The sequence below is a fragment of the Amblyraja radiata genome, chromosome 1 (genome assembly GCF_010909765.2).
Source record: "Amblyraja radiata isolate CabotCenter1 chromosome 1, sAmbRad1.1.pri, whole genome shotgun sequence".
NCBI lineage: Eukaryota > Metazoa > Chordata > Chondrichthyes > Rajiformes > Rajidae > Amblyraja > Amblyraja radiata.
This window is the reverse complement of record NC_045956.1, coordinates 128,121,421-128,148,683: the sequence shown is the minus strand read 5'-3', so window position 1 is coordinate 128,148,683 and position 27,263 is coordinate 128,121,421. Positions and strand designations below refer to the sequence as shown.

Here is a 27,263-nt window from a genome sequence, read left to right as displayed (position 1 = left end):
CTGTGTTGCCTAATTAAAGTTGCCTTGCCTAATTAAAGTTGCCTTGCCTAATTAAAGTTGCCTTGCCTAATTAAAGTTGCCTTGCCTAATTAAAGTTGCCGTGCCTAATTAAAGTCGCCTTGCCTTCTATATAATTAAAAGTCTAATCTTGACCACTTCCTGTTTGCGATTTATATTGATTTTAGAAAAGACGCTACCACTTACGGCTGTGATTTTTAGCCATCTTACTCAGAGTCCCCCTCAGCTCATCTGGTGTCGAGGATTTTTCCCCATCGATGAAAAATAAAAGAGTTATTAGTGTTTAAAAAATGTTGAGATTCTCTCTCCTGTCAATCATGCCATTACGGCCAGGCCCCTTCTGGTGGGGGGGGGGGGAGGGACTATAAAACCCAGAAGTGTGGACGTGGCTCAGTCTCTGAAGATGGAGGAGGGAGAGGTCACGACTCGCTGTCTTTAGTGGCCTTGCACCCTGCTTGAAATGATATGAATCTGCACTTGAATTTGGTGGCCTTGCACCCTGCTGGAAATGGAATTTCAAGGAATAGCCGTGAGTCAACTGCCAGCCCACCCGCCGTGAGTAAGTGAGCTGCCAGCACAACAGGCTTGAGTGACTGAGCTACCAGCCCAAGAGTCCATTCGGCCGACAATGTTCATACTAGCCCTCTGGAAACCAGTCCCATCAGCCCACAACACACATACTAGCGCTCCAAAAAGCCCACCCCCCACTGGCCACCAATATTAGAATTGGTGGAGAGGTGGAATATTGTGTTGGGGGACCAGCCCTCCCGTGTGATGCTGGGAACCAACGGGTCCCACTTTGTCTAGTTATAGAGAGAATTCTTCTGTCATCAGCTGTGGAGATTTTCCTTGGTCTGCCAGTCCCTATGCGATTTGTAAGCTCACCAGTGCTCTCTTTCTTCATAATTATGTTCCAAACAGTTGATTTGTGTAAGCCTAAGGTTTGGCTAGTGTCTCTAACAGTTTTATTCTTGTTTCTCAGTCTCATAATGGCTTATTTGGCTTTCATTGGCACAACTTTGGTCCTCATGTTGATAAACAGCAATAAAAGTTTCCAAAGTTGATGGAAAGACTGGAGGAAAGACTAGGTACGGAGAGCTCTCTTATACCTGCATTAAGTAGGCGATTAAACACACCTGAGCAATTACAAACACCTGTGAAGCCATCTGTCCCAAACACTATGGTGCCCTGAAATGGGGGGGACTATGTATAAACACAGCTATAATTTCCTCATGGCGAAACCAAAATGTATAAAAATGACCTTTAATAAAATCTGACAATGTGCACTTTAACCACATGTGATTTTTGTCTATACAAATCTCAAATTGTGGAGTACAGAGGCAAATAAATAAATGATGGGTCTTTGTCCCAAACATTATGGAGGGTACTGTATATCATTTTGTGTATTAACCAGCATCTGCAGTAGTTTGTTTCTATGACTTGTGCAGCGATAATCCCTCACTCAGTTATAGCAGACAATTGACAATAATGCACACCATTGCCCCCCACTATGGTCCGTTATTACAAAAGTTCACCATATGTAATCCTACTCTATATTCAAGAGGTCCAAATCTTTTATCCATAGTAAACTTGATGTACATCTGCAGGACAGATGAAATAATTGCTACTTCAAATGGTCTGCTTGGAGGTCCATGTAAAAGGTAGCTTGTAAGATCCAATAAAACATTTGAGGCTAGCTACGTTCCAAATTCAAATCACATCATAAAATATGCTACACGTAATTATACATAGCAAATAATCTATTTATTGAAAAAATGTTGAGTTAGGGACCTATTCTGAACAAGCTTAAACATGCATTACACATCTTTCTTTGGTTATCTTTACCACACAAAGTTGCATTGAGCACACAAAATACCTTAATGCCTGGAGGCTGTGGCAAGGGAATGTGCAATTTGGCCAACAAGTAACCATTTACCTCGCTCAAATTGACCAGGACGACACAACTAAAAAGACCCAATGGTTATTAGCCTTCACTGCGTTTGCAAACAGTTACCAAACAAACCAATGTTGCTCAATGGTTTCAAAATTCACTTTGAATTGCCTATTAACTAGACATAACAATAATGCTGCCTATTCTGTACATGAACGTGGCAGAGTTAAAGTGATCAACTTTTATAATACATCCACTGAGTTATTGGGAGGGCTTTATTCCTTGGAGCGCATGAGGATGAGGGGAGATCTTATAGAGGTGTACAAAATCATGAAAGGAATAGATTGAATTGAATTGAATTGAATTTCCTTTATTGGGTAAACGCACTGAGTCTTTTGCACAGAGTAGAGGAATCGAGAACCAGAGGACATAGGTTTAAGGTGAGGGGAGCCCAAAAGGTAACTTTTTTTTACACAAAGATTGTTGGGTGTATGGAACAAGCCACTGGAGGAGGTAGTTGCGGCAGGGACTATTGCAAAGTTTAAGAAACATTTAGACAGGTACGTCGATAGTTCAAGTTCAAGTTCAAGTGAGTTCAAGTGAGTTTATTGTCATGTGTCCCTGTATAGGACAATGAAATTCTTGCTTTGCTTAAGCACACAGAAAATAGCAGGCATTTACTACAAAACAGATAAATGTGTCCATATACCATGATATAAATATATACACACATGAATAAATAAACTGGTAGTGCAAATAACAGAAAGTGGTTGCTAATAATCAGAGTTTTGTCCGAGCCAGGTTTAATAACCTGATGGCTGAGGGGAAGTAGCTATTCCTGAACCTGGTTGTTGCAGTCTTCAGGCTCCTGTACCTTCTACCTGAAGGTAGCAGGGAGATCAGTGTGTGGCCAGGATGGTGTGGGTCTTTGATGATACTGCCAGCCTTTTTGAGGCAGCGACTGCGATAAATCCCCTCGATGGAAGGAAGGTCAGAGCCGATGATGGACTGGGCAGTGTTTACTACTTTTTGTAATCTTTTCCTCTCCAGGGCGCTCAAATTTCCGAACCAAGCCACGATGCAACCGGTCAGTATGCTCTCGACTGTGCACCTGTAGAAGTTAGAGAGAGTCTTCCTTGACAATCCGACTCTCCGTAATCTTCTCAGGAAGTAGAGGCGCTGATGAGCTTTTTTGATAATTGCGTTCGTGTTCTCGGACCAGGAAAGATCTTCAGAGATGTGCACCCCCAGGAATTTGAAGTTCTTGACCCTTTCAACCATCGACCCGTTGATATAAATGGGGCTGTGGGTCCCCCTCCTACTCCTTCCAAAGTCCACAATCAGTTCCTTGGTTTTGCTGGTGTTCAGGGCCAGGTTATTGCGCTGGCACCATAGGGACAGTTGCTCGATCTCTCTTCTGTACTCTGACTCATCCCCATCAGTGATACGCCCCACAATAGTGGTGTCATCAGCGAACTTGATGATGGAGTTCGCACTGTGGTTCGCTACGCAGTCATGGGTATAGAGTGAGTACAGCAGGGGGCTGAGCACGCAGCCTTGAGGTGCTCCCGTGCTGATTGTTATTGAGGCTGACACATTTCCACCAATACGAACAGACTGTGGTCTGTGGACGAGGAAGTCGAGGATCCAGTTGCAGAGGGATGCGCAGAGACCCAGTTCTGCGAGTTTGGTAACCAGTTTGGAGGGGATGATTGTGTTAAATGCGATAGGGTAGGTTTAGAAGGATATTGGCTAAAAGCAGGCAGGTGGGACTAGTGTAGATGGGGCATGTTTGTCAGCGTGGGCAAGTTGGGCAGAAGGGCTTGTTTCCTCGCTGTATGACTATGACCCACTGACAGGCACAGCTCTTTTAAGGCGACCCATTGTGTAACGCTGGAATGTTCGAGGGTTCTCTCATTGATGGGGTGATCGTGATTCCTACTAATGTTATAACCGATTCAATACAATTTCTGAAACAATAACCTGTAATAGAACACTTAAGATATACACAAAATGATGGAGTAATTCAGCGGGTCAGGCAGCTGGAGAAAAGGAATTGGTGACATTTCGGGTCAAGAACTTTCTTCAGACGGAGAGTCAGGGGAGTTTCAATACTGAGTTGAAAATATTTCATTTTTCTTTATTCACAACACCATCATCCTCAAATGACTTTACAACTTTTAGATAAGAAAACAATCCTGGCTTGACACAAATATTATTCATGGAAACACAATAGTATAAACATTTCCAATCTGCCGTTTATACAAACACAACCAAGTTAATTGTGAGATATAATTACTGACATTTAGCAATTCTGTAAACAACTGATCAACCCACTGCTTTGACTTTTAAGCATCCACCACAACTCTTTCCGACTTGGTTTTTGCTTGGTCCCGAGTAAGACATCACCTTCCAGAAGAAGATTCATCTCTGAGGAACATCATCAACGAGACTTATCTTGTTCTCACTTGACAGACAAATGTACTCTTAAATGAGATACAAAAATAGGGCAAAGAGGCCAAGTATTCCTTTGATACTTGGGTACCTGGATAAAATGCAGCAGCCTTTGCATTAACTCAAAGACCAGAGACTGAACCCACAGAATCTCACAGGCCAGACACGCCACCATTGACTCCATCTGCACTGCACACTGCCTCGGAAAAGCAATCAATGTTATTAAAGATTTGTCCCAGCCTGGTCATTCCTTCTCTCTGCTTCCGTTCAGCAGAAGGTACAAAAGCTTGAAAGCGTACACTACCAGACTTCCTCCCTCTGTTCTCAAGCTTCTGAACTATCCTTCCATAAACTTGAGTGCTGTCCAATTCATCTCCACAACGTAGAGGACCTTGGACTTTTTCTATGGAACTGATGAGTTACAATCCTGAGAACTATATTCTCCACTCTGTATCTTCCACTTTGTTCTATCTATTGGACTTCTATTCTATCTATTTGGATCTATGCATGGTATATCTGATTTATTTGGATAGCATGCATAACATAGCTTGTCACTGTACTCAGTACATGTGACAATAATAAACCTAAATCAAACTCCTGATATAACTCTGCCACCTATTATCTTATAGAGCTAAGCCTTCAGGCAGGTACAACTGGTTAAAACTTTCCAACTGAGCAAAAGCTTGTCAACTCCCTCTAAAAATAGTTTAAACATGAAGTTCCTGGGCAGTCCAACTGACCATCTGGGAACTTTTTAAATTTTTCTTTGCATCAACTGTAGTAATACTAATGATGTCCTTGAATGTTTGACAGAACCTGCTCACGTGATCATTTTCAAGTTATACTTAACCATCTGGGTTGAGGCAAAGCAGAAACTCCTCTGAAATATCTTGCCAAGTAATTTGGCGACAACTTTATTTTTCACTTTGATCTGCTATTTAGTTCCGATTTCACTTACCATTAAGGTCTACCTTAATTTTCCAGCATCTGCAGTTCCTTCTTAAATACCATTAAGGTCTCATTGTTAATAGAGTAGCATCATGCTGGACACCTTCAGGGAAACAAAACTGCAATGATCCTAGTGATCACTACTTTCAACATGAAACCTGGGTTTCACTTTACAGTCTCAAATGTGTTACGGATGTCTTGAGGTGCCCTGAGGCTGCAGTATAAAATGTTCCATATACCTTTGGTTCTTACAATGGCAAATAAATTACTATTATTTAAAAGATCAATGGACTCCGGGCACATTTCATTCCCTATTTTGAAGGTGGGAGAATAACTATCCCAAAACTTCAAAACTTTATATTTTCCATCCTTACAATTTGCATTTCCAGTTCTTGCCTTATTCATCACTGGCCTTTCAGAATTTGCTTTTTAACTGTCATGCTTCTAGCATTGCTGAATATTGACAAATTTAAAGCTTCACACTAACAACAAATGCAAACATCTATCAGCAATTTGCCTTCAAATTTTTAAATTATGCAGTTTTCCTTCAATTACAAGAATTTACTCAGAAGTTGTTGCATTTATTAAATCGTTGAGAGAATGGAATGAGTTAACTGTTCATGAATAATAGATGTATTTTTATCAAGGTGCGCCAAGATGTAATAATCACAAATCATAAACAAATTCAAGTTCGAGCATAAGGCAAAGAGCAAAGCACTTAGAAAAAAATCAAGGTAATCAGGCAAAGTCAATACGATTTTGTAACTGGGAAATCACCTTTGACCAATTCATGACTTTTTTGTAGAAATACTGTGCGGTACAAATAAAGGGAACCCAGAAGATAGGCTAAGATTTCCAGGAGGCATTTTAAGTGCTGCATCAAAGGGTATTATGGAAGATAAAACCTTGTGGTGTGAATTGGCATGTGTAGATGACTGGCTAGCTAATGGGAAAAATAAATGGGTCTTTTTCATGTTGGCAGGGTATAAAAAGAAGCATGCAATGGGGATCGGTGTCCGCATGCGAATCAGCTGATTTATCCATATCTACCAACTTCTTAGTTAGTCCATCTGTCTGTTTCAGTCTTTTATCTTAAATGTTCGGTTTCTAAAATGCATCAGCATGTGAAGATCAATGGGACATGCTTGGTGCTCTGAAACAAAGTGCTCTGAATACATAAAACTGAAATACTCAGCAAACTTTTCCGGTATACACAAAGTATTCCTGTTCTTTCCATATAAAGTGCTATATTTTTACAGTGAAAAATTTTTTATGCAGGATTGGCCATTTACATGAATTGCGAAGCAAATCGCTCAGATAATTAATTATATTTAATGTGGATTTTATAAAGTTCAATGGATTTGCTACTGAAATGCTTCAGTGCAACGGTAAACATTTTACGTACAAAATTGCCAACTGACCGTGCAGATTTACTTTGTGCAGTAAAGGTAAGTGCTGTATGCTGATCCTTTTGACAAACAACATAAAATCTAGCAACTTTGTTGGTAGTTTGTAAAACAAATTGACTAAATGTAACTGCAATAAAGTACAACAGATTTTTTTAAAAGCCGTGTGATATTAAGGGAAAACTCCGGGATGAAGCTCCACAATAGCTCCACAAGCTATTCTCGAGTTTGCATTTTATTTTTGTTTGCTTTGGTTCTACATATCTGCTCAGATTATACAATGACTGTGACTGAGAGTAAAGCTTGGAAAAATATTCCTAAGGCCTTCAGCAATGTCAAAAGTTAGATGGCTTACAATTCAAGCAGTCTACATTTCCAAGGCTTGCTGTGGAAACATTATATGCTTACTTTTGCCCTCAGTTCCAAGCAGTAGTCTTCTCAGCTTCCCAGCTGTTCAAAGTTTTCTCCAATGCTGGAGTGACCTGAGAGCAATGTGTAGACAAAAACATATCTGTCTAGACATTCAGTCACACAGCAACATCTTTTAACAAAATTGGTTTCCGCAGAATGGAACATGATCATGACGATTTCCTAGTTAAATTATGTCAAAGCAGAAATAAGATTGGGCTCTTACAGTTGTGACCGCCACTTGCCCAATTAATGTTTATAGATGCAGATATAATGATGCAAGTGCCAGCTCAACATAATGAGACCGGGGCTGTAAATCTGAAATTAAAACAGAGAGTGCTGGAAACACTCAGGTCAGGAATATAAAGAGACACGGAGATAATGTCTCAGCTCATGGAACGTCCTCACATTTTCTGCTTCCCCCTTTGTATGGAAGAGGCATTGTATGTCCCATCCCAGTACCAAGGGACCCAATTCAAATGACTTGCACAACTAGTTCTTCTAGGCTTTCACACCAAAGCTCATAACTGTTGCCAAATTGCCAATTACCCTCCCTGGCCCATTTATCTCCCAGAACCTCATATCATAATCCAACTCCTAAGGTACCATGCTTACACAGGTCCCTCTGATCAGCGATTGGAGTACACCCTGGCCCAATAGTCCTTCAAATTATTAATCGTTCCGTTTCCGCCCCTACCTCACCAGACCCATCTGTTTTGCAGTACAATGTGCAAAGGAAAGGCCTTTCCTGGTGGGAGGTCGATTGAGTAGTGGTCAATGTCTTGAGCTTCAGGCATCACCAAGTTCCATGCGACAGGCCTACAAACAAATTAGCTACTGGCAGTTGCACAGGGATCAATTAAAGCACCTTGGGAGGATGTGATGACTGTCTAGGCACTCGAATGGCATTTTGTGATCTTAGTTGCAGAAAAGCAGAAAGGAAGGCAGTCCTACTGAGGTTATTTACCCTGTTTTAAGTAATCCCATTTTTTTTGCATGGGGAAAGCAGCTGCTAACTACAAATCATTGCAGCCAATTATTCTGGAGTGTTACTTTAATTTCAGTGTACATCATAACAGTGTTTAGCAAAATAAGATAATGAAATCAAAAACAATGAAACAGAAAAGACTGGATTCCAGTGTAAACCATGTTTTCAAACAAGTTGTGTGTCTGGACTCAGAGAACCAACTCTTTGCTCTTTTAAATGCCAAGACCGAATTTACAACTTTGAATTTGCACAGAAAGAAAAAGGAAATTGGAACTGTCAGCTTATGTAAAGACAGATCAGACTTTCATCTATTGTTATTTTTGCCGCAAGGGACAGTCCAATTTAATGCGGCTGTCTGTTAAAAATGTACTTGACCAAAAGAACTATTGTAAATACTGAATTCTTCCTCAGGGCAAGCATTAGGTTAGTACACATAACGGACCAGACTACAAGGCAATTATTCAATAAATCCATTAGAAATTAGATTTTATTTTTATTTAATCAAATTGAACTTCAAGGGGAGTGTAAGTTAGAAAATTTGTATTTCCATTTATCAAGAAATTTAGAGGCAGACTTTCATGTTTGCAACAGTTGAACGACATCAATTCAAAGTGACTGCAGCCATTATGCTGAATATTGCTCAATCTTTGTGTGAAGGGCTCAAACCTTAAGCCAGCAGTTTTTTTCTTTAATTATTCAAAATCTTATTAACCATCAACCTATATATAGGATGCATATCCATAAAAATGCATACCCATTTTCTGACCTTTTTATGAAGTAACTGAAGATGTGCCTGTTATTTGATTAACTGTTTGCCATTCTCTCCTCCTATTATATTTTGTTGTAAACTCATGGATCATGCCTATGTCCATCAATCTAGCATTTCAATACAACAGCAAGGAAATGGTATACTACAGACTTTTCCCCATTGAAAGCCTCTGTTTAGATAATAATGTTGTGCTTTTAACGCGTCTAATTAAAAATTCTGAATTGAATTCTGAATGATCCTTCATTTACAATCCTGCAGATATCTTGTACTTTCACAGTAACAGCAATATATATCAAGAACATAGATCGCTGATGATATATTGATTACTTAATATCAAGACAGGAGCTTGGTATTTTATGGCCTTTGGATAAGTCTACACCAAGACATTACCTCACCCAATTATTGTTAACTGTCTTCACACAAACATTTAAGGAAAAAGGTATTTCAATGTTGAGCTTGCAATCACAACAGAAAATACAAGTTTTCAATGTGACAGATTAATATTCCCAAGCCATTAAAACAATTGCAAATAAAGCTTGCCTTAAGTATGTACTATCTCAGCAAGCGACATTAAACAAATTGCAGCCTAGAAGTATAATTTATCAAGATAACAGCACAAAATCTGCAAACTAAAATACCCAAGACAAGCAATTATGATGTCTGAAAATGTTGTTTAAATTCAGCACGTAAAATGGTCTAGCAGACACAATTTTGAAACTTAAAATGCTTACAAAGAAAAAATGGTTTATGTAAAATGATTGTATTAATACATTAGGTGCCTATCCAATTACAAATCACATAACTACATATTGAAAACCTGCCAATGTACTCATTCGTCATTCAACGAGCTTTCTGATGAAAAAAACATACACTTCAAAAAAAATGCACAACGTAAATCTGAGAATCCAACAATTAAGCTTACTGATTAAAAATATATAATGTGGTGCATCTCACTGTTGCACATGTTATTATCCCCAGGAATAGGAAAGATTCGGAGACATAAGGAGGCCTTTCCATCCATTATAGCAGTGCTGTTATATCCATTCATCTTAAGGCATTTAAGTATTCACCTTCTAATTGTTCTTTTGAATTAGTCTATCATAATACATTGTGTTCAGTTAGAAACTGAAGCAATGCGTCTAGGGTATTTGTGCATGTAGAAGAGGAGCAAAAAAATGAAGGAACGAACAGCAAATGGGAATTCGTCATAAGGCGACATCAAGTTTATTCCATCCTCCCAGACAGCCGTAAGCCCCTGTCCCACTTTCACGACCTGATTTATTGAATTGAATTGAATTGAATACCTTTATTGTCATTCAGACCTTACGGTCTGAACGAAATTTCGTGCCTGCAGTCATACATACAATCATACAATAATAAACAACAATAAACACAAATTAACACCACCACAGTGTATCCTCCAAGCACCTCCTCACTGTGGTGGAGGCAAAAATCTTAGGGTTACTGTCTCTTCCCTCCTCTTCTCCCTCTGCGCTGAGGCGATTCCCCACCGGGCGATGGCACAACAGTCCCGCGGCTCACCGAACCCCGCAAACGGGCCGGTTCAAACACCGCGGCCCGGGGGTGGTCGAAGCTGCCGCCCTCCAGTCCAGCACACGCAGCCGCTGGCCCGCGGCTCAACCCCGGACTCAGGTCACCGCCTCAGAACGCCGTCCCTGCCACCGGAGCACCGTTCCAGCCCCGAGCCGGATCGCCCTCACGTGAGTACCGTTCTCCCTCGGGCTGGGCCACTCCGACGGGAGTGCCGTTCCTCCCTCGGGCTGGGCCACTCCGACGGGAGTGCCGTTCTCCCTCGGGCTGGCCACTCCGACGGGAGTGCCGTTCCACCCTCGAGCTGGGCCACTCCGACGGGAGTGCCGTTCCACCTCGAGCTGGGCCACTCCGACGGGCCACAGCCCCTCACGGGAAAGTCTCTCAGCCCCTCGCCAGGCCGCTCTCACGAGAGCGCAGTTCCAGCCCCGGGCTGGGCCACCCTCACGGGAGCTCAGGGCGAGTCCTGTCAGCTGCCTCCAGAGTCCCGAGGTCGCCAGCTCCGCCATTAGGCCTCAGCGTAGACGGAGGCAGAGAAGGGGGATACGAAAAAAGGTCGTATTCCCCCGAAGGGAAAGACAGCAAGCCCCGTTTCACCCCCCCCCCCACCCACATAAACACGACCTAAAAACCAAAAATGTAACTAGACTAAACGAAAAAAAATACAACACAAAAAAGTAAAAGACAAACGGACTTCAGGCGAGCCGCAGCCGTTCCCGCAGCCGTTCCCGGCGCCGCCACTTCCGGACAAAAAAGGTCAGTAGAAAAAAAAGGTTATTTACAATTTACAACCTCTGCTGAGTTTGCCCTTGACTCGTACTCGCAGCATGGTCGCCACAAGGTCGTAGGAGGTCTTCCTCATGCTCGTGAGTGGTCTCCGCATACTCGTGGCATCAAGTAGGTCGCGGCGTTTTTTTCTAGCCTGACAAAAAATGTCCATGAGAAAAAAAAAAGGTCGGCATGGAAAAAATCTATACTTTTTACTCGTAAGTAGGTCATAGTAGGTCGTGATGCTAGTCGTAGGTAGTCGTAGGTGGTCGTAGGTAATAGCTCCTGGGTGAAAAAAAGGTGAGTAGAAAAAAAAGGTTATTTAAACAGCAGAACGTCACCGTTCTCACTCCAAGGCATGTTCATTCATAGCTGGAGAGTTTTTGGAGAGGAGACTTGTGTTTTAGAGATGGCACCAAAAAGGCAGCAGCGCAGGGGGAGGGCACAACCCTAAAAAAAAACGGCCATGCAGGTGTTGCCCACCCAAGAGGCGGAGTGGCAGGAGATGATTCCGCAGGAGGTGATAGTGCAGGAGGAGGTAGCCCTGCATGAGAGACCCTTGGAGGAGGAGACCAGGGTGGTAGTATATGTCCCCACCACCACCCCATCCTTCACTGCCTCATTGAGGCAGCGAAGCAGCCCTTTCTCCTGTGTCTGACGCAGCATCAGAGGCAGATGCCCCATTGGTGGTGAGGGAGGGCTGGAGGAAGGTTATGCCCCACACCTTCACCAGGCAGCAGGAGGAGGACCTTGAGGAATGGTTCCAGCAGAATGCCATCCTGTACGAAAAGGAAAATGAGGGGTACAGGGACAAGAATGGCATGCTTGCCTTCCACTGCCCCACATGTGTGCTTAAAGTTCCATCTTTTGTCAAAGCCCAGCGCCACTCTCTTCCAGTCATCTGGTTTACTGGGACAGTCCATCACATCATCTCCATTCACCCATTGAGACCTCTTCTTGTACTTCCTCTCCACCCTTGCTCTTCCCCTGAACTGTCTTAAAAGGCTGCTGAAGCAAAAGGGCTACTGCAAACAGCAGTAAAACGTACATGGTCGAAGCCAGTCTTCAACATAGTCGAAGGAGGTCGAAGGAGGTCTTCTTCACAGTCGTGGGCGGTTGTAGACATAGTCGTGGCAGGTCGTAAGAGGTTGCACACATAGTCATGGAAGGTCGTAGGAGGTCGTAGGTTACCGGGACCGTGATTTTTTTTTTAGGTCGTTTAATGTCGTCAGAGGTCGAGATTTAGGTCGTGAAAGTGTGACAGGGGCTTTAATCCACAGCAATTTGCCAAAGGATAGGCAACTAAATATCTTCTATGATAAGTCTCAACAAGGCTGTGTTCTTAGTCCCTCACTATATCTCCTATCCACTCGACTTGGCAGCAAAATCTGCCCCAATTCCATTTACAAGTTTGCAAAGGACATCACCGACGTGGGCTGAAATTTGAACAATGATGAGATGGCATACAGGGAGGAGAAAGAAAACTCAGCAACATAGGTGTCAAGGTAACAACCTTTCCCTCAACGTCAGCAAAAATGAAGGAGCTGATTGATGACTTCAGGAAGTGAGACCCAAATCAGTATCAATGATGCTTAAGTAGAGACAGTCAAGCTTCAAGTTTATAGGTATAAATATCACCATTAATCTCTCCTGGTCCAACCACAATGATACAATAAAGTACAACAATGCCTCTACTTCTTTCGAAGGAAATTCAGCATCTATATTACTAAAAGTAAGATCTTGACCGCTTTTGACTCACTGCGATGTGATTTCCGAGGGAACGCCGCCACTTATGGCTGTCATTTTTGGCCACCTCGCTCAGAGCCCCACTCCGCCGGACTGGACCGGAGGATTTTTCCCATCGATGAAAAATCAGAGAGATATAAATGTTTTAAAACATTTCACCATTCTCTCTGGTGCCCCTGCTGGTGGGAGGGGGGAGGGACTATAAAACCCGGAAGTGGTGTGCCTCACTCAGTCTCTGCAAGATGGAGGAAGCGAGAGGGTCACGTCTCTCTGAGCTCTGAATAACACTGAAAACATGTCTACTCAACTGTGAGTGCCCTTAATGTGGTTGGGAAATGAAAATATCGTTGGTTTGAAGTAAAAAGGCACTGCAAATGGTTGGTTAGGGGTTTTGGGTTGAAGTAAAAAGGCACTGCAAATGGTTGTGTGGGGGTTTTGGGTTGAAATAAAAAGGCACTGCAAATGGTTGTTTGGGGGGGTTTGGGTTGAAGTAAAAAAGGCACTGCAAATGGTTATTTGGGGGGTTTTGGGTTGAAGTGAAAAGGCACTGCAAATGGTTGTTTGGGGTTTTAGGGTTGAAGTGAAAAGGCACTGCAAATGGTTGTTTGTCTAAACTTGACAACTTCCTGTTTTCACTATATTGATTTTAGATAAAACGCTACCACTTACGGCTGTGATTTTTGGCCACCTTACTCAGTCCCCCTCCGCTCATCAGGTGCAGAGGATTCTTCCCATCAATGAAAAATAAAAGTGTTATTAGTGTTTAAAAAATGTTGAGAATCTCTCTCCTGTAAATCACGCCATGAAGGCCACACCGTTTCCGGTGGGAGGGGGAGTAATTATAAAACCCAGAAGTATGGGTGTGGCTCAGTCTCTGCATTATGGGGGAGGGAGAGGTCACGACTCTGTCTGAGCTGTGAATCAACTGAACACACTGAATGTCTACTGAACTGTGAGTGTGGTGTTTTGTGTGGTTTTATGGTGGTTTCACCCTGCTTGAAATGGTAAGAAACTGCATTTGAATGTGGTGGCCTTGCACATGCATGAAATGATATGAAACTGCACTTGAATTAGGTGGCCTGGCACCCTCCTTGAAATGGAATGAAACTGCACTTGAATTTGGTGGCCTTGCACCCTGCTTGAAGTGGTAGGAAACTGAACCTGAATTCGGTGGTCTTGCAACCTGCTTGACACTGGCCACCAATATTGGAATTGGTGGAGAGGTGGTATATTGCATAGGGGACCAGCCCTCCCATGTGAACATGGGACCCAACGGGTCCCACTTAGTCTAGTATTGTGCTAAAACTCTTCCCTTTGTTCTCAACATTCTAAATGTCTGTGTGAGCCAGCGTTGTGTTGGCTTTCTTTTAATCTCCTTAATTTGTATCTTCTTCCAAACACTTGGCTACAGCCTTCCCATTTTCACACACACTACTCACATTTTCTCCCCCGACTGGATACATATCTTCCCGTCGCATTTCAACCTATATTTCTCAAGTTATTAACAGCTTCAAAATATTAAAGTTTTCAACGTTCTAAATTTGTAGACAAAAATGCCGACTGATGTCACAATACATTCACACGCTCCGGGCGCGAGGGGCATTCCTGCATTCCAACCCGCTCGGCCCAGCTGGGATCGCACGCCCTCTCCATCTCTACCCTCCTCTCTCTAACCCCCTCCCTCTCTACCCCCATCACCTCCCTCTCTACTCCCTTCCCCTCCAGCACTCCAACCTGCTCGACCCCGCTGGGACCCGTTCAGCCCCGCATGCTGGGCTCCGCGCACGCAAGGAGGGCTCCAAGCACTGGATTCGGGACGAGGGGCCCATCGTGGAGTGTTACAGCCCGGCCCTTTGAGATTCCGCAAGCACGACTTCACCTCTCTCGACATACTCACCTCGCTGACAGCGGCATCCCAGCCGGCATCAATATCACCAACTACGACGGTATCCGTCAGACGGTGGGGTTTAAAAACGTCGCGCTCGGTAATGTGCTGGCAGTGGCCTACTACACCCAGAAGGAGAAACACCTTTCTGGAGGATCATGACAAGGACCTGTACATCAAGTGGGAAGGCCCCTCCTTCGAAGTCCAGGTCGGCCTTCACGAGTGGGAAGCCCTTCGTCCAGGGATGGCGGGACTGTCATATGCTGAGAGAATGGAGCGGATGGGCTCTTACACTCTGGAGTTTAGAAGGATGAGATTGTTAAGGGTTTGGACACGCTAGAGGCAGGAAACATGTTCTCGATGTTGGGGGAAGTCCAGAACCAGGTACCACAGTTTAAGAATAAGGAGAAAGCCATTTAGAACGGAGACGAGGAAACACTTTTTCCCACAGAGAGTGGTGAGTCTGTGGAATTCTCTGCCTCAGAGGGCGATGGAGGCATGTTCTCTGGATGCTTTCAAGAGAGAGCTAGATAGGGCTCTTAAAAATAGCGGTCAGGGGATATGGGAAGAAGGCAGGAACGGGGTACTGATTGGGGATGATCAGCCATGATCACATTGAATGGCGGTGCTGGCTCGAAGGGCCGAATGGCCTACTCCTGCACCTATTGCCTATTGTCTCCAAACAATGGCCAGTAGGCCTCATCCGGCCCGCCACGAGATTTTATCCGACCCGCAACAAGCTCAGCGCAGGGCGGAGCGTGTCTGTTAGGTGTCGAGTCGATTCGAGTCGGGGTGCGGGGCGGCCCGGAGCTGCTCATAGTGTTGTTTCTGGGTAGGTCCCTCGAATTGTCAGAGTTGAGACATCACAGTGCCGCCGTGAAGAAGGGTGCAATGGGGGCGGGGGGGGTTGTTCGGCGGCGGCGGTCAGAATGGGTCGGCAGCGCGTTATAAAGTGCGATCGTTCCTCTCTGCCTCCACCTCTCCCTGCCTCTCTTTCTGCCTCTCTCTCTGCCTCTCCCACTGCCTCTCTATCTCTCTCTGCCATTCTCTCTCTCTCTCTCTCTACCCCCCCCCCCCCCTCCCTCTCTACCCCCCCTCCCTCTCTAACCCCCTCCCTCTCTAGTGAGTGGTGAGTATTGGGACCTATGGGTGAGTGGTGGAATATTGCGTCCGGGTTCCAGCCCTCCCCTGTGACGCTGCGCGCCCCCCCTACCCCTCACTCTCTACCTCCCTCCCTCTCCCTCTACCCTCCCTCTCACCCTCTCTACCCCTCCCACCCTCTCTATCCCCTTCCTCTCTACCCCCCTCCCTCTCTAGCCGTGCCTGCGCAGTTGGGGGCTATGTGTGAGTGGATAGGGCGGGAGATGGGGGAAAAGGAGCGAATTAATAATATTGATATAATATCAAGGGGGGGGGGGGGTTAGTGTGTGTGTGTGACGTCGTGGGCCGCCCCCTCCCCCCCCCCACGCAACCGCGCGTTGAGGGGACGGGAGCCAACGGGTCCCACTTGGTCTTGTCTCCAATAACTCTTACCGATTTCTACAAATGCACCATAAAAAGCATCCTATCCAGATACACCAACAACTCTACTTCCTTAGAAGGTTTAGGAAGTTCGGCATGTCCCCAACAACTCTCACCAACTTCTACAGAGGCACCATAGAAAACATTTTATCGGGATACATCACAGCATGATTTTCACCCTGGCCACTCTTTCTCCCGACTCCCATCGGCTAGATGGAAACAGATGGGGGAAATGACAATGGACAAATGGAAGCAGATGGAGGAAAGCAAATGGGAGAGGTGATCATCACACAAACCAACCTCCCTTCCATTGACCATTTATACCTCACGCTGCCTCGGCAAGGCCAGCAGCATAATCAAGGATGAGTCACCCCTTGGCCACTCCCACCTTCCCTCCCATCAGGCAAAAGGAAAAGAAGTGTGAAAACGCACATCTCCAGATTCAGGTGCAGTTTCTTCCCAGCTGTTATTAGGCAACTGAAACATCCTACCACAACTAGAGACCAGTCCTGAATTACTGTCTACTGAATTGGAGACCCTCGGACTATCTTTGACCGGACTTTACTGGCTTTATCTTGCACTAAACTTCATGCATGTTATTCCCTTGATCATGTATCTGTACACTGTGAATGGCTTGATTGTAATCATGTATTGTCTTTCCGCTGACTGGTTAGCACGTAACAAAAGCTTTTCACTGTACCTCGGTACACATGACAATAAACTAAACTCAAACTCAAAACATCACAGCTTGGTTATCATCTACTCTGCCCAAGACTGCAAAAAATGGCAGACAATTGTGAATACAGGCCAGTCCATCATGCTAGTCATCTTACCATCCATTTATCTTTACTTCACACTGCCTTGGGGAAAAAAGGCAATCAAATCAAGGACCATTCACGCCCTGATCATTCTCTCTTCTCCCCTTCCCCTTGGAAAGATATATAAGCTTAAAAGCATGTACCACCAGATACAAGAACAGCATATTCCCTGCTCTTACCGGGCTCTTGAATTAACCTCTCGACAAATTCCTGATCTTCCAATCTACTTCGATTTGGTCCTTGCACTTTTTTATCTGCACTTTTTCTATAGTTGTAACATTATATTTTGCATTCTGGTACCTTTCTCTTTTGCACTACCTGATGTACTCATCTATGGTATGATTTGCCCGGATAGCATGCAAAATAAAGTTTTATGCTGTATCTCGGTACACATGACAATGATAAACCAATACTAATTCAAAAAGAAAAATGAGCTGGAGAAGAAATTATGTAGGTGGATATTTAAAAAGAATTACGTTATTCAAGCGACAAAGATTTTGGAGGAAATTATATTTCCAGAATGAGAGAAATAAATTAGTTCAGATTGGTAGCTTCTGGTACTAAATGGAAGAGAAACTGAAGAAAACATAATTGGCCCAAAACACATTTAACTTCTCTCTTCATGATGCAATCTGAACTACTAAATATTTCCATGATTTTGGGAATATGGTGGTGCGAGACTGGCAGACTTTCCAGACTACTGAATGTTTCTCTTATACCACAACACACATTCAATTCAGCTTTTCCTAGCTGTTACATAGCAGTAAAACAAATATCCAGCAAACCTGGTAAGTTTAAGGGGAGCACAGAACCAGAGCTCCAGTATGTCTACGTGGAGCACAGAACCAGAGCTCCAGCAAGTTTAAGAGAGCACAGAGCTGGTACCCCCTTGAATTTAAGGGGAGCAGAGAACCGGTGCCCCAGTGGACTGGATGGTGAATTATTGGAATTTCTGAATGATATGACAATGGATTATCAGATTTTACAGAATTTTAGGTAGACAAAATTGCTGGAGAAACTCAGCGGGTGAGGCAGCATCTATGGAGCAAAGGAAAGAGGCAACGTTTCGGGCCGAAACCCGTCTTCAGACTATTTTGTTTTTGTAGGGAAGAAGTTGAATGGTCATAAATGTAGCTTTGCTGAGAAACTAAGTTTTTAATAACAAATTTGGAGGCTACATCAGTTACAAACGTGGAATGAGAGTAAGAAATTTAAGACAGAACCTACTGAAATCCCGAAATTGGTTGAGCTAAAGGTTTATGCTCAATTCAGTCATGATGATCTATGTCAACCAAAATGGCAAGAACAAATTATGCAAATATGTCTGGTTAATGATAACAGCAGAACAGCTTGGATCAGTTGCTCTCTAAATTAAATGGTTACAAGGCCAAAGTGACATGCCATGATGAGGTATGGTGTACTATGGAAAACCACCATCATTTCATAGGGTGGTGCACTGGAAGCTTATGTGCCTTTTATTCAAATATAAGACATGTTATTGTGGTATTCAACTGAACATCCTTCCAGGCCATGCAAATTATTTTCTTGTTGGGATGTTGCAATAACTATTTGTCTCAACAAGTTACTGCAGTTATTAAGGCATGAAATGGCTTTCATGTTACAAATTTTATATAATTGCTAGTGTTACTTGAAATGGAACTGGATGCAGCAATAGAGAAAGGTTCTTTACTACAATTATATTTAGCACACAAAAGGAAATAAAACTTCTGTTTTGCATAATCTGATCGGACAATGAAAAAAACTGATAAATTGACTCATCCCCATGAAAATAAATTGCGTTTGAAAAGAAAGAATTGCATTCTGAACAGACAGGAATGGAACACATAATACCCATTTGAATAAAGGTGTTTGCTTTATTGTCACGTGTACCGAGGTACAGTGAAAAGCTTTTGTTGTGTGCTATCCAGTCAGCAGAGCATGCTATCCAGTCTGAAGAAGCGTCTCGACCCGAAGCGTCTTGGTTCTTGGTTCTTGGTTCTTGGGTCCTCCAAAATATTCCAACTGGAATTTAAACTGGAGGTGGTGAAGGGAGGGATTAAGCCAGAAAGTGTATAAAGAACACACACTATAGAATTTAACATAAAACATCCCCACACAGCAGAATCAAAGTTTCCCACTGTGTGGGAAGGCACCAAAGTCAGTCTCTTCCTCCACTGTTCCTCGTGGTCAGGGCCTCCCCAAGCCCTCCACAGTTGCAGCTACGGGCGGCCCGATTTCCAGGACCGCTCGCCGGGGTGATACAAGTCCGACGTCGGGGCTGCGGGATGTCCTCAGCGGCGTGGACACCAGAGTCGGCCCCCTCCTACCGGAGTCGGCGGCTTCCAAAGTCCGCAGGCCGCGCCGGGTGGAGACTGCTGCTGTAGGCCCTCTGCAAGGCGCCCCAGGACTCCACGATGTTGTTCAGCACCGCCCGCGTTGGAAGCTCTCCGCACCAGAGCTCCACGATGTTGGAGCAGCGGCCCAACGCTCCGGAGCTCCAAACGGCGACCCAGGTAGGCATCGCCCGCTCCGCGGTGACTCCAGCGTTGTGCCGCCGCTGTAGCAGCCCTGGTCCGGTCCCCGGTCCCCGGCAGGAAAGGCCGCTCCGATCCAGCTGGTAGGCCGCAAGGTGGGGGGCGAGCACGCGACTCGGAGAAATAGTCGCTTCCCCGCCAGGAAGAGACTGGGAAACAGTTTCCCCCTTACCCTGCCCCCCTCCCCCACATAGAAAAGTTAAAGTTTCCCCCAACACAAAACTTTAGACTAACTAAAAATAAAAAAAAGATTGAAATAACAGACAGGCTGGAGGTAGAGGCTGTGCAGTGCCCCCTCCGTCCCCCTGGCAGCATCTCTGGAGAGAAAGAATGGGTGACGTTTCGGGTTGAGACCTTTCTTCAGACTTCAGCTTTTTTCTTTGGTTTAACCAGCATCTGCAGTTCCTTCCTACACAAGGGAGAGGGGATTTTGTCATGGGGTGATACTTTTACTAAATGAAATATTAATCATATTTTGAAAACACTAATTATGCTCAATTTTCAGCCTTTCAACACAAACAAATTAAAACTGACACTGGAAGAATATTTCCTCCCTTTGAGCTCCATGATTACAAAGATTTGAATTAGGAGACCTAATGTCTTTTTGAGCTTCCTCCATTGATAACAGTCTGAGGGAACTTGTCAAGGAAGAAACTTGAGATTTCTAAAATTATTTTCTTCCAGTGCTAAATAATGCAATGCACACAAACTACCAGATTAATTTTCATCCATGTTCTTGCATATTTTACAAATAAATATGATTTATTTGATCTTCATATCAATCCACTTAAATTAAGAAACTCCAGAAATAGTGGATGCATCAGTGATAATTTTTCAAAACTCTTTAGATTCTGGAGTAGTTCCTGAGGATTGGAGGGTAGCTAATGTAACCCCACTTTTTAAAAAGGGAGGGAGAGAGAAAACAGGCAATTACAGACCAGTTAGTCTAACATCGGTAGTGGGGAAACTGCTAGTCAGTTAATAAAGATGGGATAGCAGCACATATGGAAAGTGGTGAAATCATTGGACAAAGTCAGCATGGATTTATGAAAGGTAAATCATGTCTGACGAATCTTATAGAATTTTTTGAGGATGTAACTAGTAGAGTGGATAATATCTGGACTATCAGAAGGCTTTCGACAAGGTCCCACATAAGAGATTAGTATACAAACTTATGTTTGAATTAGTATAAAGCACACGGTGTTGGGGGTTCAGTATTGATGTGGATAGAGAACTGGCTGGCAGACAGGAAGCAAAGAGTAGGAATAAACGGGTCCTTTTCAGAATGGCAGGCAGTGACTAGTGGGGTACCGCAAGGCTCAGTGCTGGGACCCCAGCTATTTACAATATATATTAATGATTGGACGAGGGAATTGAATGCAACATCTCCAAGTTTGCGGATGACACATAGAAACATAGAAAATAGGTGCAGGAGAAGGCCATTTGGCCCTTCGAGCCTGCACCACCATTCAATATGATCATGGCTGATCATCCAACTCACTATCCAGTACCTGCCTTCTCTCCATTCGCTTTCTTCACTGCCTGCTGCACCTGCGTGCATACTTTCAATGACTGGTGTACCATGACACCCAGGTCTCGTTGCCCTCCCCTTTTCCTAATCGGCCACCATTCAGATAATAGCTGGGGGGCAGTGTTAGCTGTGAAGAGGATGCAAGGAGGCTGCACGGTGACTTGGATAGGCTGGGTGAGTGGGCAAATGCATGGCAGATGCAGTATAATGTGGATAAATGTGTGGTTATCCACTTTGGTGGCAAAAACAGGAAAGTAGACTATTATCTGAATTACAGAGAAGGTTCACCAGACTGATTCCTGGGATGTCAGGACTTTCATATGAAGAAAGACTGGATAGACTCAGCTTGTACTCGCTAGAATTTAGAAAATTGAGGGGGGATCTTATAGAAACTTACAAAATTCTTAAGGGGTTGGACAGGCTAGATGCAGGAAGATTGTTTCCGATGTTGGGGAAGTCCAGAACTAGGGGTCACAGTTTAAGGATAAGGGGGAAATCTTTTATGGACCGAGATGAGAAAAACATTTTTCACGCAGAGAGTGGTAAATCTCTGGAATTCTCTGCCACAGAAGGTAGTTGAGGCCAGTTCATTGGCTATATATAAGAGGGAGTTAGATGTGGCCCTTGTGGCTAAAGGGATCAGGGGGTATGGAGAGAAGGCAGGTACAGGATACTGAATTGGATGATCAGCCATGATCATATTGAATGGCAGTGCAGGCTCGAAGGGCCGAATGGCCTACTCCTGCACCTATTTTCTATGTTTCTATGAATGCAGTCTAGTAATCTAATGAGAGTGGTTTACATGCCTAACCTTCATTTCCAGCTTCATGCAAACTATACTTCATTAGTATCATAATTATCTTCCACTAATCTAGCTGGAATAATTGCTAATATTAACCATATAAACATATAACAATTACAGCACGGAAACAGGCCATCTCGGCCCTACAAGTCCGTGCCGAACAACTTTTTTCCCTTAGTCCCACCTGCCTGCACTCATACCATAACCCTCCATTCCCTTCTCATCCATATGCCTATCCAATTTATTTTTAAATGATACCAACGAACCTGCCACCACCACTTCCACTGGAAGCTCATTCCACACCGCTACCACTCTCTGAGTAAAGAAGTTCCCCCTCATGTTACCCCTAAACTTCTGTCCCTTAATTCTGAAGTCATGTCCTCTTGTTTGAATCTTCCCTATTCTCAAAGGGAAAAGCTTGATCACGTCAACTCTGTCTATCCCTCTCATCATTTTAAAGACCTCTATCAAGTCCCCCCTTAACCTTCTGCGCTCCAGAGAATAAAGACCTAACTTATTCAACCTATCTCTGTAATTTAGTTGTTGAAACCCAGGCAACATTCTAGTAAATCTCCTCTGTACTCTCTCTATTTTGTTGACATCCTTCCTATAATTGGGCGACCAAAATTGTACACCATACTCCAGATTTGGTCTCACCAATGCCTTGTACAATTTTAACATTACATCCCAGCTTCTATACTCAATGCTCTGATTTATAAAGGCTAGCATACCAAAAGCTTTCTTTACCACCCTATCTATATGAGATTCCACCTTCAAGGAACTATGCACGGTTATTCCCAGATCCCTCTGTTCAACTGTATTCTTCAATTCCCTACCATTTATCATGTACGTCCTATTTTGATTTGTCCTGCCAAGGTGTAACACCTCACATTTATCAGCATTAAACTCCATCTGCCATCTTTCAGCCCATTTTTCCAAATGGCCTAAATCACTCTGTAGACTTTGGAAGTCCTCTTCATTATCCACAACACCCCCTATCTTGGTATCATCTGCATACTTACTAATCCAATTTACCACCCCTTCATCCAGATCATTGATGTACATGACAAACAACAAAGGACCCAACACAGATCCCTGAGGCACCCCACTAGTCACCTGCCTCCAACCCGACAAACAGCCATCCACCATTACCCTCTGGCTTCTCCCATTCAACCACTGCTGAATCCATCTTGCTATTCCTGCATTTATACCCAACAGTTTAACCTTCTTAACCAACCTTCCATGAGGAACCTTGTCAAAGGCCTTACTAAAGTCCATATAGACAACATCCACTGCTTTACCCTCGTCAATTTCCCTAGTAACCTCTTCAAAAAATTCAAGAAGATTAGTCAAACATGACCTTCCAGGCACAAATCCATGTTGACTGTTCCTAATCAGACCCTGTTTATCCAGATGCTTATATATATTATCTCTAAGTATCTTTTCCATTAATTTGCCCACCACTGAAGTCAAACTAACAGGTCTATAATTGCTAGGTTTATTCTTAGAACCCTTTTTAAACAATGGAACAACATGCGCAGTACGCCAATCCTCGGGGACTATTCCCGTTTCTAATGACATTTGAAATATTTCTGTCATAGCCCCGGCTATTTCTACACTAACTTCCCTCAATGTCCTAGGGAATATCCTGTCAGGACCTGGAGACTTATCCACTTTTATATTTTTCAAAAGTGTCAGTACTTCCTTTACTTTGAAACTCATAGTATCCATAACTACTCTACTCGTTTCCCTTACCTCACATAATTCAATATCCTTCTCCTTGGTGAATACCGAAGAAAAGAAATTGTTCAATATCTCCCCCATCTCTTTTGGCTCTGCAGATAGCTGCCCACTCTGTTTCTCCAATGGACCAATTTTATCCCTCGTTATCCTTTTGCTATTAATATAGCTGTAGAAACCCTTTGGATTTACTTTCACCTTACTTGCCAAAGCAACCTCATATCTTCTTTTAGCTTTTCTAATTTCTTTCTTAAGATTCTTTTTACATTCCTTATACTCCACAAGCACCTCATTTACTTCATGCTGCCTATAATTATTGTAGATCTCCCTCTTTTTCCGAACAAGATGTCCAATTTCCCTTGAAAACCAGGGCTCTTTCCAATTTTTACTGTTTCCTTTCAACCGAACAGGAACATAAAGATTCTGTACTCTTAAATTACTTGGAACTGAATGCAGCAATTCTATTCTGCATAGGTAGAATTTGATCGAAGGCAAAGAAAAAAAGCTGATGAAGTGATTCATACTAGTGAGAAGAAAATGTTTTGGCAAGAGAAATAATTGCATTGTGAGCAGGCAAGAATGGAGTATAGACATCAGCACCTTTTCTGCAACAAGAAAATGTGGGCATGAGCGTGGAAAAAATCTGACTAATTATGAATCTAGCAAAAACTTTAGCTTATTATATGTTATTTAGGCGTATTATATTTACAGGCCTGTTATGCTGCTGCATAGTGAGAATTGACTACTACTAACTAGCTAAACCTAAATTTATGGCAATGATACCCTGTGTGCAGTTTCCTCTGTATTGAACTTGCTGAAAATATAAGTTTGAGAAAACGAACTACATCTGTCGGGCATTTGAGAACGAATTCACTGAAACAATCTGATCAACAGTTTAAAAAAACAAACTCGTTGGAATGGGTGAATCAAGAAGGATCATATTGCAATCTGGAGAAAGGATAAGGGGGGGGGGGCAGGCTTGTAATGATAAAATTACTCAAGACTGCAGTTGCTGGAATTTTGAGCAAAATAAACCAGGTGATTCAGGCAGCATCTGTGGAGAGAAATGGATCTTTATGGTTGGGACCCTTCTTTAGATTGAAGCCCACGCATTCTAATGCTGTCTGTTAAGATTTTTCTGAATTGGTTTTAAATCATTTCCATCTTTCCTTAAGACTAATTACCATATACGGTATTCCAGATTGGCTTCACCATAAGAAAGAATTATAACTCCATTCACTTCTCACCCCATCCTAATCACATTATGTTTTCCCCCACCTCTGTCTGCTCACCTCCCACCTCTGGATACCATTTATCCCCCATCGATCCACTTCCCTGTCCCCCTCCACCCATATCCCTCCCTCTGGCTTTACATTTCATTCCTCCTTTCCTTGTCGGAAACCCTTTTTTACCTCTAGTCTTTGTCACTTATTCTACCCATGTGCCAATCACCATCCCCTCACCAGCATCCACCCGATCACTTGCCAGGTTTTGCCTCTCTCCTTTCCAGCTTTCTTCATCTATCTGAAGAAGGTTCCCCTGAAATGTAATCTGTCCATTCCCTCCATTGATGCTGCCTGACCCGTTGATTTCCTCCAGCAATTGTTTTTTGGCTCAAGTTTACAGTATCTATATTTTCTTGTGTCTCTAAACATTGATGTGATATCTTCTGGATATCTCGCCACAGCAAATTCACTGGTTCCTTTTTACATACAACACATATTCTTTCCCTAAAGAACTCCAACAAATTGGTCAAGTATGGTTTCGCTCTCATAATATCATGCAGACTTTACCTGATTAACTTAATATTTTCTATGTGCCCAAGGCATCTTTAATAATAGCTCTATTTTCTCATTGACAGATGTTTAACTAACTGGCTGCCAATCTTCTACTTTCCTTTTAGAATAAAGCAATTGCATTTGCTATTTTCCAAGATAAGCAAACCTTCTCCAAATTTAGAACATTATTAAAACTAATGCATCAGCAATATTGAAAAGTAAAAAAACTTTTCTTTAAACTCTGTTGGCAAGAAGCTGATCTGTGCAGATGGATAAAACTGAATAAATCCTCAAAGTTCTCTTCAGCAGCACCTCTAGTCTAATCCACAACTGTCAGAATATTGAAGACTCTCTGCAAGATGCTTCCAAAAAGGCTTACAGGCGAGCATTTTCCATCCATCTCATGCAATGCGACTTTAGGAAGAGTGCGCACTTATTGCAGAGGAGGGGCACAGACATTTTGTTGATTGAGGCCAGTCTTCAAGATGAATGGGTAGCCCTGATCCAGCTGCCTTTAAAATAGGGAACCAACCTGCTATTCGGCTACTGTATCCACGGGAACTGTTAGCCGCTTTCCCCAACAACTGTAGATGGGTAAGGCAAGGGACTTGTAGAAGGGTGGCAATGCATTATATTGTCCCAGTTGCCAGATAACATTGGCAGGCTTCAGCTATTCCGAAAGGGACCCGTTTGTGTATGTTGGGATCAAGTCAGATAAGTGCAGGTCTCTCTTTTACTCATTTTCTTCAGTTTACCTGGACATTTAGGTTTAGATTTATTATTTAGGTTTATTATTGTCATGAGCACAAAAGTAAAGTGAAAAGGTTTACTTTGCATAACATTTAATTAAACCAGCCAATTCCACCAATGCCATCATTCAGATTATTATTGAATGTCCTAACACATTCTTTGAGGACTATTTTAGCAAGAGCAAGACTACAACTACCATTCTGCCTGCAACAAAGTAACCAATACCTAATTGAATCCATCATCTGTCTTTCACAGACAATGATCAAGGAAATATACATTGGTTGACGTATATCCTACCATATATCTATTTTCTCTCTCCCTGACTCTCAGGCTGAAGAAGGGTCTCGACCTGAAATGTCACCACTCCTCCTCTCCAGAGATGCTGCCTGTCCTGCTGAGCATTTTGAGTCTATCTTCAGTGTTAACCGGCAGTTTCTTCCAACACATCTGTCATTAGCCTGTTGATTATAAAGCAGCCTACTATGAGAAACTCTTTTGAAAACGTATGTATATAGTGCCAACTTTGTTGTCAAAAAGTTGAGTTCTATTAAGTTATCACCAATATTTCACTGGTAATAAGAAATGGATTATGATATTCTGCACTGTGTACTGTCACATAATTTCTTACTCAAATTGGCAGGATTAAACTCACGAATAAGAAAAATAAAATGCAATTGGTGAAATCCAATCTCTGAAAGTTTGGACACTGTCTAAAGATGACTTCTCCCAAATCCTCCTTGTAAATGTAGATTAAAGCACATCATTCCTGCACGTGCATTTCAAATTCAAAATATTTCACAACTACCATAGAAGTTCAACATAACATATTTAATTTGCATAAGCTAACATCAAACATCAACACTAATAAAAATAAAAACACTAATAAAGATCTACTTTAATACTTAAAGAAATTTGAGTTTTGTTTCAAACATTTGTAATATAGCAGAAAAAAGATAC

At 43.0% G+C, this 27,263-nt stretch overlaps 1 protein-coding gene across 3 annotated transcripts in view; it reads right to left on the bottom strand.

Annotated features, from left to right (window-relative positions):
- arl15 (ADP ribosylation factor like GTPase 15) overlaps positions 1-27,263 on the bottom strand; it is a 279,912-nt gene that overhangs the window by 10,734 nt on the left and 241,915 nt on the right. Inside the window, exon 5 of one of the 3 annotated variants that reach the window (XM_033030808.1) lies at positions 7,126-7,199. The exons of the other annotated variants lie outside the window; for them this stretch is intronic. Coding sequence (XP_032886699.1) covers positions 7,134-7,199 — 66 coding nt within the window. The 3' untranslated portion in view covers positions 7,126-7,133. The remainder of the gene's footprint in view (positions 1-7,125; positions 7,200-27,263) is intronic. 3 annotated transcript variants of the gene reach the window in all.